Source organism: Nestor notabilis, unplaced genomic scaffold (genome assembly GCF_000696875.1).
Source record: "Nestor notabilis isolate BGI_N333 unplaced genomic scaffold, ASM69687v1 scaffold9519, whole genome shotgun sequence".
NCBI classification, from domain to species: domain Eukaryota; kingdom Metazoa; phylum Chordata; class Aves; order Psittaciformes; family Psittacidae; genus Nestor; species Nestor notabilis.
In genome coordinates this window covers 729-12,404 of record NW_009944082.1, presented here as the reverse complement: position 1 = coordinate 12,404, position 11,676 = coordinate 729, and the positions used below count along the sequence as shown (strand labels likewise).

The 11,676-nt window shown below is 42.6% G+C and overlaps 1 protein-coding gene across 1 annotated transcript; it reads right to left on the bottom strand.

Moving 5' to 3' along the window:
- Window positions 1-1,056: 1,056 nt before the first annotated feature.
- MTURN (maturin, neural progenitor differentiation regulator homolog (Xenopus)) lies at window positions 1,057-6,953 on the bottom strand (the record flags this gene model as incomplete). Its single annotated transcript, XM_010022258.1, has 2 exons — window positions 1,057-1,167; window positions 6,831-6,953. Coding segments are annotated over 2 exons (234 nt in total), but the record flags the coding sequence as incomplete, so codon positions are not given.
- Window positions 6,954-11,676: the final 4,723 nt, after the last annotated feature.

Here is an 11,676-nt window from a genome sequence, read left to right as displayed (position 1 = left end):
CAAGGAGTCTTCTTCTCCTGTATACCAAGACCCCACCAAATCCCTCTGGGGAAAAAGTCCCCAGCTAAATAAAACCTCATCAGTTTTTATATCAGCCAAGGTAGTAGTAGTATTTTAGCTCCTCTCCAACAAGATGTAAATGCTTGGACCAGCTCAACGGCCCAGGGAGAGGAACAGGTCTGGCATTTCAAGAGCCAGGTGCTGGTTTATACCCTTATGGCTTCAAAGTTAAGTTGCACTTCAATTCATGATGCCACGAGGTTTGAGATATAATTTAGCAGTGTACTAAAAAAGCACAAAGCTTGAAGTTGGTTGTCATGCAGAAGTGGGATAGGTGATGGCTATTTTTAAACTGATTTGTATGAAAGCAGCATTTGGCTTTGGATCATATGGTGTTGGAGTATCAGGGTTGGTTACAACTGCTGATACTTATTACTCCCTGTTAGTAATTCAGCACTTGCAAACTCAGGTGTCAGTAAACCAACATCCATATGTCTGACACCAATACTCCCCTGGGTTTCCTGCTTCCCATTGTTTTTGTTAAGCCTTCACGTGCACTTCTGCAGCGCCAACCACTACTGAACTAGTGTTTTTCAGGAGAAATCTCTCCAATTTTGGTACTTTGTCAAAAACCCTGTTTAACTAAAAAGAAAAGCGCAGGCAATGTTTGCTCACTGCGCTGGTTCCTCAGAAAGGTCACTGGTGAGGACTCAGCCCTCTCAACACACGCTTCTCCATCCTCTGTACTTTATATTCATGTCAAGCACAAATCGAAGAGACAAGTCAGCGACAAAACTAATTCTAGGCTGATAATGGCAGAATGCTACCAAGACAACTCCATAGAAAACCCACTGAAGCAGGAGCAAAATTCAGGTCACTTCTTAGCAAAGCTCATCACAGATTATTATTATTAAATTTTTTTAAACCATTTTGTAAAACCTTTATCCTGGAAGCCAGATATCCCCATGTGATGTGCTAAATCGAACACGCTAATGTGGGACTACCTGACCCCACCTGGTACCAAAGGCTTCCGAAATTATTTAGCTTCTTGGAAAATCACTGCTGACTGACACCCATCTGTTGGTGATCGGCTTCTGGTTCCTCTTCTTCCACATCTGCGTTATACTCTTCAAATGCATCATCATCAACATCTGGAAGCCCAAGTAACTACAAAAAAGAGAAAATACTGTGCAATAGTGAATTACCCACTCATGCAGTTTCACTGAAAATCTTCATACAATACCTAGGTGCCACTTCTTGAAAACCTCAAACCCCAGAATGTGAGTTTTGCATAACAATCTCGACTCAAATCTTTCTTTCCCTCCCGTGGTAGAGAAAGATTTGAAAATGCATCTTCACACGAAATTAAGTGCTCAGAAACTGGCAGATAAATAAAACTAAAGCAAAGCATTTGCAAAAAGCTTTGCATTTTTCACTGAGGTCATATCACAAATTGTTGACTGTTTAGACTTGGCAGTGGTTTAACTTCAGAAAGAACCATGATAATACGGTAGCAGTAGATATCTTGGTTTAAGATTGTGCTTGGCAACCATATAAAAGTCAAAGAAGAAAGCATCCTCATGCAGAACTGGCTAGCATGGAATAGGCAGAGTCTCTAAAAGCCGAAAGATCCCAGCATGTTAAATGTGTCCCTCAAACCCTTCACTTCATCACACCAGACAAAGCCCAGCACACTGGGTGAAGCCCTCGCAGTGAAAAATACTGTGAATTAAACTCAAAATTGTCTCAGCCCCTTTAGATTTCTGCAAATTAGATTGGGGCCTGTGAAGAACTGCCAGCCCATCTTCCTCAAATAATGTCTGGGTGCCTCCACCTGATGGATCTGATCACTGCAATGGCACTTGTTTGCTATAGGAAAAGGCACAAACAGTGATGTGTGAACTTCTCCCCCTCCTCTAAAGGATTGCCAAGCCAACAGAAGTCAGAAAGACAGATAAACCAAGTAACAGTCAAAATAATGCATATTTTGTGGAAATCTCGTATTAGAATCCTACACTAGCAGCTACTAATAGCCACAAAGCAAAAGCATATGGCAGGCATTATCAGGAATACCATGCATTTAGCTTGCCAGGGCTGGAAGAGCAGCACAGATGCATGCACTCTGTCTGGAGAGTCATGCAGCTGTTAGCTCTTGAAAGAGGAAAAGCCCAGGAAAATCAGGAGAGTGACACTCGCAAGGTTGGTAGCACAAAAATGAGAAGGCTGTGGCGAGGCAAGTATTTAGGGACCTTAACTAATTTAGTCTGTGATCAACATTCAATATTATTAAGTGTACACAAATACAATGCACAGAATTAGCCTCTGCCTCTGGGTCCAATGAAGCTTGTATTCTTCACTATCACCAGTTTTTTAGTTGCAGGGTTTCTCTGGCAGGGAAATTGAAGGAGAATTTGCTGACTAAACCTCCTCTTTCCCATTTTAAAAATACTTACGGAGAGACCCCAAGCTGAAAACATTCTTATTTTCTGAGCAGAACAAACAGTAAATATTCCTATGCATATATATTCTTCAAATCAAATGCTTAACTGAATGTGAAACTACTTGGTTCATTTGCAGCATGTGGGGGTTTTGCTTCATGTTGAAGCTAAAATTAAAGAACTCAGTTTTCAAAAAGCAAAAGCAAGGCCTCTAGACTTTCTTATCCACCAGTATAAGTTTTGCTAAACTGATTCAGTGTATTCTAATTAAATGTGAGTGTTGTATTGCTCTGTTTTTATCACCTGGCAGAAAGAGATTTGATCACTTTTTTTTTTGCCCAGCCCTGGTTATAATTGATTTCCAGGGAAATGAGCCACGGGAGTTTTCATTTTATAGGTACTGTAAGCCTTTCCCATGCAAAATTAGTACAGAAACCACAAAATACACAAGAACCACAAAGATGCACATGATCCCAAAGGTTGGAGAGCACATACTGCTTTTCACTTATCTCCCTCTGACCTCACGAAACCCAGCTCTCCTCCCCCTGCACAGCATAAATCAGAATGATGCTGCAGACATCAGTGTTTTTACAGAGCATAGAAAGCATGGGGATGGGATGGGATGCTCCTCCAAGAGATGCACAGTTTTGTTCTCTCACAGACACTTTAGGACCTTCCAAGCCACCAAGGACCTCAACCATGCAGGTGACATTTCATCAGTTCGCACACCACTAGAGACCCCTTACTGCTCTCTGGACTGCAGTGACAGATCAGCCCACACCTTGACCCCAAGGAGGGAAGATCAGGGTCCAAAGTGCAGGGAGCTCTACAAACATTGGGCCAAAGCAGAAGGGTATCTAAAAGATGAGGACAAAATAAGATTATGAAGGTGGCTTGAATTGATCCTAGACCAATTCCTACCTTGTCTTCTTTCAAACACACATTTCTGCTTTGAGTCCCAATCTACTTCATCTATGAAGCCCACATCTACTTCATCTATTAAAGTATCAGCTGTGCGGCAGACACAGGACTTAAATGGAGAGTGAAAATAACGAAGAAAGAGGTAAAACAGAAAAGGGGTGTGGAAAGAGAGAGCTGTTCCATCAGCTGAACAGCCAAAGGGAACAAAACTGCCAGGTGGGGATGCATGGGGAGGAGGAGGAGAAGAGGGTGGTGAGGAGGTAGAAAGGACAAGCACCAGTGGCAGCACAGCCTGAACTACATGAATTTGTTCCTGTTGGCCACACTACCCATCTGAAGGTAAAGGAGAGATCACCGAGATATGTATGAATTCAATGAATATGGGATAAATGGCTTTTACACTGCAGACTCCCCAGTTCAGATGTGGGCTTTTGAGGCTGAAGGTGAGCTCAATGCAGGAGCCTCGCTGAATTTTACAACTCCTGTTTTGGTTCTCTGCAAACTCCGCCAGCTGGTGTGATGTCCCTCAGGCATTTATTTTTGTCTGTCTTTCTTAACTCTTTCAAAGTGCCCTGACTTTACAAATAATGCAGGAGTTTTCAAGTCATGAAAGCAGTGACACTGCTGATGTACAAGCACACTGAAAATTAAACCAAGTACAAGAGTGAGCTTTAATGGTCTACATGATACTGCACTAAATATAACGGGCTTCTGTTGAATCCTGATGTGAAGGGCTTAGTCTCCACGCAGATGTGCTTACAAGCACCAGCATGGACACCTCTGGCACCAGAGAGACAAGAGCGTCAGAGAAGCTGGGATGCTCAGAGGCAAATAATGATGTCTGAACCCACTGCTATTGATATCATATGCATGTACCTGTGTGGTGTCTGGCACTTTTGGATGCTCCCTGAGTAAGCAGACAAAAAGTCATATGACAGAGTTTTGTGGAAATCAACCCAGGAAGGCAGTAATAGGCAGAGACAACATGCCCCCCAGCACATTCGGTAAAGAAACAGCTTGACCTTGTCTACAGCAGGATTCAGAAGTACTGTTCAGCTGTTGCAGGTTAACCAACACTTTTTAAAGGCATCATCCATTTAAATATCCTGCCCTGGCACTGTGTTTATGCCCATAAAACATAAAGGAGAGATGCCTGAGAGCAGTGAGGGCTGATAAGCAGCCCCCAGACCACACTCATGCCTCCTGCACCCAGGGGAGCAGATGGAAATCTGTCTCACACTGAGAGGGATGCCAACTGCTGGGCATCCCTGATCTCACCTTCTCCAAAACACTGGGGCCAGCAGCATGAGCAGCCAGTCCTTTCCCACACCGTAGCCCCAGAAGAGACCGGTCTGACAGTCAGCTGCAGTTTTACCTAAACTGTCATTTTTCAACTTGCAATTTGCCAGACTGGTCTCTGACAGCAGACTTGGTTGTGGTAGTGGAGAAGAAATGCCCTGCAATTGCACTGTTAGCTCCATGCTGCCAACAAGGTGGTTTCATTAGCCAAACAGGTCTGGCAGAGAAAGGACAGGGGACAACACAAAGTAATGCTAAGGAAATAATTTTCCAATACCGATAAAAAGTGTGTTTGTTATGGCAAAGGCCTGAGTGTGCAAAATAACAGTTTTCATACATCTATTGTAACACCCCTCACTTTAAAAATGTCACTACTTTCCTTATCAGATTTGTCTGCACACAACCATACCTCAAATGACCTGGTTCTGTTATGCTGATGCAAATCTCTCAATACTAGGTCAAAGGAGAATCTGAGAAACTTCATCTTTGTGGTATATCCAAGAAAAAGTGAAGTACTTGGCTACAGACTGGAAGAGGACTCTGACAATTGAGGATACAGTTTCTGAGCAGGCAAAAGCGTAATGAAATGCAACAGCTAGGAAGCAAAACCAGAACAAGGCAGCTTCTAAATAAAAGAGGTTTTCACAGGAGCATAACTAATGACGAGAAGAAAATGCGCCCAGCAGTGTTGCATCCTTTAAAGTCACCTGAAAACTTTACATCAAGACTGAGTGTCTTTGGAAAAGACACAATACAGCTCAACCATAATTTATGTGTTTGGTTATGGGAATCATGGGGTGAAATGTGATGGATTAACAGAGGGCCCAGACTAAATGACCATACTTGTTTCCCTTCCTTTGAACCTTTTTATTCTGAGGAGTAGCTTAACTTGGTTTGACTGAAGCAAATTTCTCAGTAACTTAAGCTACGCCAAATTAAGTGTGGTTTAAATGAAATAAGTGATCTGTACCGATTTAATTAACTCTTTTTGAAGTCCTCTTTAGTTAAACCAATGGAAGTTTCTCCTCAAAGACACAGCTTTTCTGAGCAGGAGAAAACAGCTACGAAGATCCAAGAGCCGAATACTGTTCTGGGAAACATATTTATATTTTTGTATGTTTTCACAATTACAAGCAGCTGTCCTGACAGATCAGATTTCCAGTCCCTTCTAAGAAAAGTGTGCATCTGTTCTATTTATTCCCAGTCTCTCAAAGGATTCTTTAAAATGATGCTCTTTTATGTCAACCAGCTGTGGTGGTCTGTGGCAATGCAATGCAAGAGTGTAAAACAGGGAGGGCCAGTGTTTTCGTACTGGAGCTCTAGGCCCTCTCTTTCACTCTAAATACTTGGGAGTTTAAAAACGTCCATCAGTCAGCCTTGCTATGGACATCATGGGAGCATGGCTCTGGCAACAAACCTCCACTCTGCTTTGCACCAACCCCTTACCCAGCCCCAGGCACTCAAAAGGAGAGGCTGTGCAAAAATAAAGGACAATAGCCAGCCGAAGTCACCTCCTGACAAAACACAGGCTTTGACCCAAATCTTGCTATTAAATGAGGACAGAGAAAGCTGAATAGCAGCACACCAGAAAAATACAAGCCCACTCCCCACAAAACCCAGCTTCTGCTCCAAATTCTTCTCAAGCAGCAATCAAACTGGTGTTTGTGAATACCCAGTGGTAACCACCCCAACAGCAAAACCTGGACCACTTCGGGGAAGCCCTAAAATAAAAAAAAAAACACTGAGGAGAGACCACACTTTCAGCTTCCCAGAGGTTTACTCTTGCTGCTCAGATCCTTGCAGAACTGACCAATTCCAGTGCCAGGAAACAACTGCCACAAAGTCCCAGGGCGCTAACTCACATCCTGTTCCTCAGAGTCAGCACTGCACCAGCAGGATGAGACTCCCACCAGCTGCCACAGCAGTGGCCTCCCACCCCATGTGGGAATCTCAGCCTCTCAAATGCAGAGATGGAAATAAAAAGGCAGCTGGCTTCCAACAAACAATTTCCAATTGCCTCATAGTAGCTTATGTGCTAACACCCCTGCACCCCGACAGCTGACTGGAGATCTAAGCCCCTGCAGAATAAAAACCACCTTGCTCCATCTAGTGCTACCCTATTAAATGTCACAGGTAACTGACAACGTTTAGAAGTAAAAAAGAGGCACTTACAGGTCTGAAGGATTTGAAGACTTTTTCCAATATTTCATGGAGTGTCTTTTTCCCGCAGGAAGAGATGTAATCCTGTGCGAGCTGCAGAAAAGGTAAGCAGTCCTCACTTTCGCTCCACACATGCTGAAAGCCAACAGCAACACAAAGAAACAAAAGGCATTAACAGGAATTCATGCCAACCTTTCCACATGACTTTATAAGGTGGTACGTTCTAAATATCTGCCACAGCACCCTGGGCCTCCTGCAGTTCAGACCTGCGCTGGGGACGGGCACTGCAGGCTGTTTCAGAAGCCACGCTTCGGAGAAGGAACCTTGATTTTCTTAACACAGATACATCAGAAAGCAGGGAAATTGATCCAGAAGAGAAAAGGTCTTATGACTGTGCCAGTAATTAAGGGTACAGACACCTTGTGCATATGCATTTTACTAGTAAAGGTGTTTTTGTTTCACATCAGCCCTGCTCAGACCTGGAAGTCACATCGGGTTTTTCCTTCTTCTGCATCATCTTCTGCAATCAAGCCCTCGGGAAGAGCTACAGCATCTCTGTGTCTTCCTGGAATTAGTGGAATTGTGATGTGACCCTGGAGGTGGAACTTGATGTGTAATTCTCTTGATGATGCAGAAGAAAAGATGCAAAATATACCCACAGGTTAGACACAGAGCTGAGGAGAGACATTCAGGCACTCACAACATCCAACACTTCATGCCTGCCTCTCTGTTTCAAAGTTTTCTTCTCCTAGATTTGAATCTTCTCTTCCTGGGTAAGCACATTTAAACTCACTTAGGATATTCCTCTCACCTTGGTCTTGCTTTGGAGATACTGGTTCCCCAGCTTGGCTCTGCAGAGCCTCTCCCAAAATTGATGCTTATTCTGCTGCTTTGAGGTTGTTTTAAACAGACCTGGTGAGCAATGGTGGGAGCCTCAGGCAACAATGCTTCCTGCACACAAGGGCAGAACATAGCTCAAGCTAATGCATACTTTTAAAGATCTTCTTTTTGAAGACTTTGTGCATGGGACTGTCTTAGACAGTCTGCTACACAGAGAAAGCATAATACTGCAAAACTGGTTTGAGACTCATACCTCTATTTTTGCAGTTTTCCCGAAAGTGATGTGTGTTTTTTTATGGTGCTATAAACAGTAGATTATGCTTAAACAAGGAATGATCAGGGTCTCTCTGAAGCTTAACTAACATTCAAAGAAAGAGTCAGAATGACAGATGTTTCAATCCCTAACATAAGGCTTACATGTCACCTTCCTGTTCAGCAGAGAATACCTGCCTGGGATGCAGGTTTACACTTCTTAAAAGAAAACACTACTGAACATCACCTAAGCTGCATCTTCAAGACAAAGACTGTAACTGTTTTGCTGTGAATGTCACGCGACCTACATTTTCTTTGCTGCTTGTTCAATTTACAAGCATAAACACAGTGAAATGTTTCGTTATGAATAAAGCCCTGCCTTACTGAGTAGGTTGTGCTCTTCCCATATTAGCAGAGTCATCTCTTAACCAGTCTGGAAATAAAAAGAAGTTCCTTAACAGTCTTGCCAACTCTCAAAGGCACATACCACAAGTCTCATGATACCTCATGCCATCTTAAGAGTCATGGGCCTTGTAGTCCTATAAATATACAACCAAATCTCAGCTTCTGTTCAAACAAACAAACAAACAAAGTCTACACTTTGTGACTTCAATGGCCTAAAAAGGCAGACAGTACATGAAGTGAACTCAAACGAACCCTCTTTAAAGTATCAAATGAACACTTTCAAATAACATTTTAAGAACAGCCTCAAGATTTTGGCGGTCTGGCCCATGACTTCTTAATACTTGTGTCAGCAATAACCATTTAGCTACTTCTAACCTTAGTGTCAAACTTAAGAGCTGGATGCTGCAGCTCAGCTATACCTCTTGTAATTGTATGTATAAAAAAATTATGACTGCTAAGATCTGGATTCTTCTTTAAATTATGGCTTCTTTTGACTACCAAAGCTATACACAGGATCTTCCACACAAATGAAAATCAAGCCATGCCCTTTTATAAATAATAGCTAATTCCTTCCCCAAGAAAAGTTAACCCCATGTTGTTCTATCATGGTTTTAGTCTCTTCAAGCTGCACCATGTTTTAGACTCCGGTGTGAATTTGTCAGCAGTAGTGCAGAATAAGGTGGTCCAGCATAAGGGGAAAACCTAAGTGAGTAACCTGATCATTGAGCCTTTGAACAGACTTTTTTTGCACAGCAAGTCAATAGCAAGTAAGGCTTCCAACAGTTTCCACATCTGCAGAAGATTTAGAACTTTGTCTGTAGCAACAAATGCCCTATGAAAGGTCTCACATGCCATTAAGTGCATGCACCTCATTTGGAAATTCAGAATTCCATCTTCTGCCCAAGAAAACTTGATAAAGACCAGGCTTAATAGCACCTATAAGTTCAGCTGCATCTCCAGCTCCCTGTGGATGTTCAGCACTGCATGGAGGCAGTGCAACAGCTGAGTTTCACCACTGACTCACCCATCTCCAGAGGAACCTTGAAAAGGAATTTCGGCCTCTCAAAAGAAAAACAAAATTAATTTGGGGATTCAGCTCCTGCTTAGAAAGTTGGAGCAGTTGGTGAGGCTGCACATATGGAGATGCTTTTACTGGCAAAACCCTGATACCCGAGGATCTCTTGGAGTGGGAGAAGCGGGCTGCTGGCAAACTGGTGGACCACAGTGCTCCGCTGTGGCCACACAATTTAACCTCATCATCTGAGTATGTGTGTTCTCCAAGCTTGCCCAGTTTTGCTCACAGTTGTTTTGTGCCACTGCGAAATCACATAGGCACGAACTTCCACCTCAGCTGACCTAGAATCATAGAATCAATCATACAATCACAGAATGGTCTGTGATGGAAAGGACCGTATGATCACCAGTTCCATGGGCAGGGCTGCCTCCCACCAGACCATGTCACCCAAGGCTCTGTCCAACCTGGCCGTGAACAATGCCAGGGATGAAGTATTTACCAGTTCTTCAGGCACCCTGTGCCAGCACCTCACCACCCTCACAGTAAAAAACTTCCTTATATCTAAGCTGAACTTCCCCTGTTTCAGTTTTATCCCATCATCCCTTGTCCTATCACTACAAATCATGGTTGATCAGCATCTACACACAGCACATAGCTGAGGCAATTCATAGTTACCTCTGGAGAGGTTTGCCTTCCCTCATGCCTTTAGATGATTCAGTGGTGCTGAATGACAAAGTCATTTGCTAGACCACCTCTTTCTAACCAGCCCACCTATTGAGCATGGCAGGATTTCTTTGTGGGGGTAATTTGATTTGCCAAAAATATTCAGACTCACTGACTGTTCTAAAATGCAAGGAAATCTTGCATCAAGGTAGCATCATATATTAAGTTGCTTTACTGGTTACTCTGAATACCAGCAATAACATGGTGACAAACCAAATTACAGTCTGTGAGGAACAGCGCTGCAACCCTCACCCCTATTGATTACGGCTATACAAGTCCAATTAATTTTTTGAGAACATCATGAGCCCCAGTGGCTAAATTATACATAGTTCAGCATCTAAAATGATGATTCAGGGCATTTTAGTGTCCAGGTGGTACTGAAAATGCCGGCAGGCATCTAGACAGGTCTTCTGCATCCCTCACATGTTAAAAACCTAGCCCAAAGACACCTTTTCAGGAAATTAAAATTATAGAATTGCTGTGATCTGGAATCTCTGGTTTTATACAAAATTCAGAGTTACTCTCCATGGCAACTTTCCCATGTTTTTCTCCTCCTCCCTTTTAAGTTCATCATGCTCATCATTTCCTACTTACAACTGGGTTATCATAGACTTCTCCAGCACCTCCTACATAGCTTTTGAAGTCACATTGTTATGAAATGAAGACGTAAAGAAAGAGAACAAGAATACTGGGCACTAGATGCTTATTCAATGTGAGGCTCCTTTATGAGTCACAGGGTGCAAAAAGGCTCTAAAGTGTGTCACTGTGAATTCTGTTTATATTTACACACTTTCACACCCCGTTGTGTTACTGGAGCCATGCAATAAGGCTAAAGTGCAAATGAGAATCATCCCTTAGCTTGTATCAAGTCTTCTTAAAATAAACTTTAGCCTGTACTAGCTCATAGAAAGGAATCTTACCTTCTGGAACATTAAAAAAAAACCCAAACAAAACAATAAATGGCTGCAAAAAAAAAAAAAACCACCAAGACAGCCAGGCTGGGAGCAGAAAGTAATTCCCACAGTGCACTAGGAGCAGCAAACAGGATGCTGGTTAATCAGCTCGTTAGTGGTCCTTAATCACACTGAAGAGATACCATCAATAGGAAAAGGATTCAGGATTACACCTATCTGACTGTCTTTAAAGTATTATTATCACAAAAATTGATTCAAATAATATTGGGGGAAAAGAAATATGACAGAAGAAAACAGTGCTGCTGTTTCTCCACTGTTTATGTTTTGCACTTGACAAGAGCCGGTCCTTCTGCTCAGTTTTACTCTTGGTGACTCTGGGTAGGGAGTCCTCCCCATGGTCAGTTTTACTACTGGTGACTGAGTCCTTCCCACAGCAACCCTGGAATGAAAATATTTGCCAAAAAAAGAAAAGAAGGGAAAATGTGGTTGCAAACCCACGCAAATTGCCAAGTGTTGGAAGCATGGGAATAGGATCTGAAACTGCTTAAGATTCTTTTTAAAGTGGACTAGATTTTGTTTTGAAAGAGTTCGCTGAATTATTGAGCAGTGTATAAAGAAACAATACCTGTCTGAGAAAAACAATGAGCTTTCCTTGCAACTTCTGATATCATTAGTATCCAAGCACAGATTTAGCCTAGTCCTGCATTGC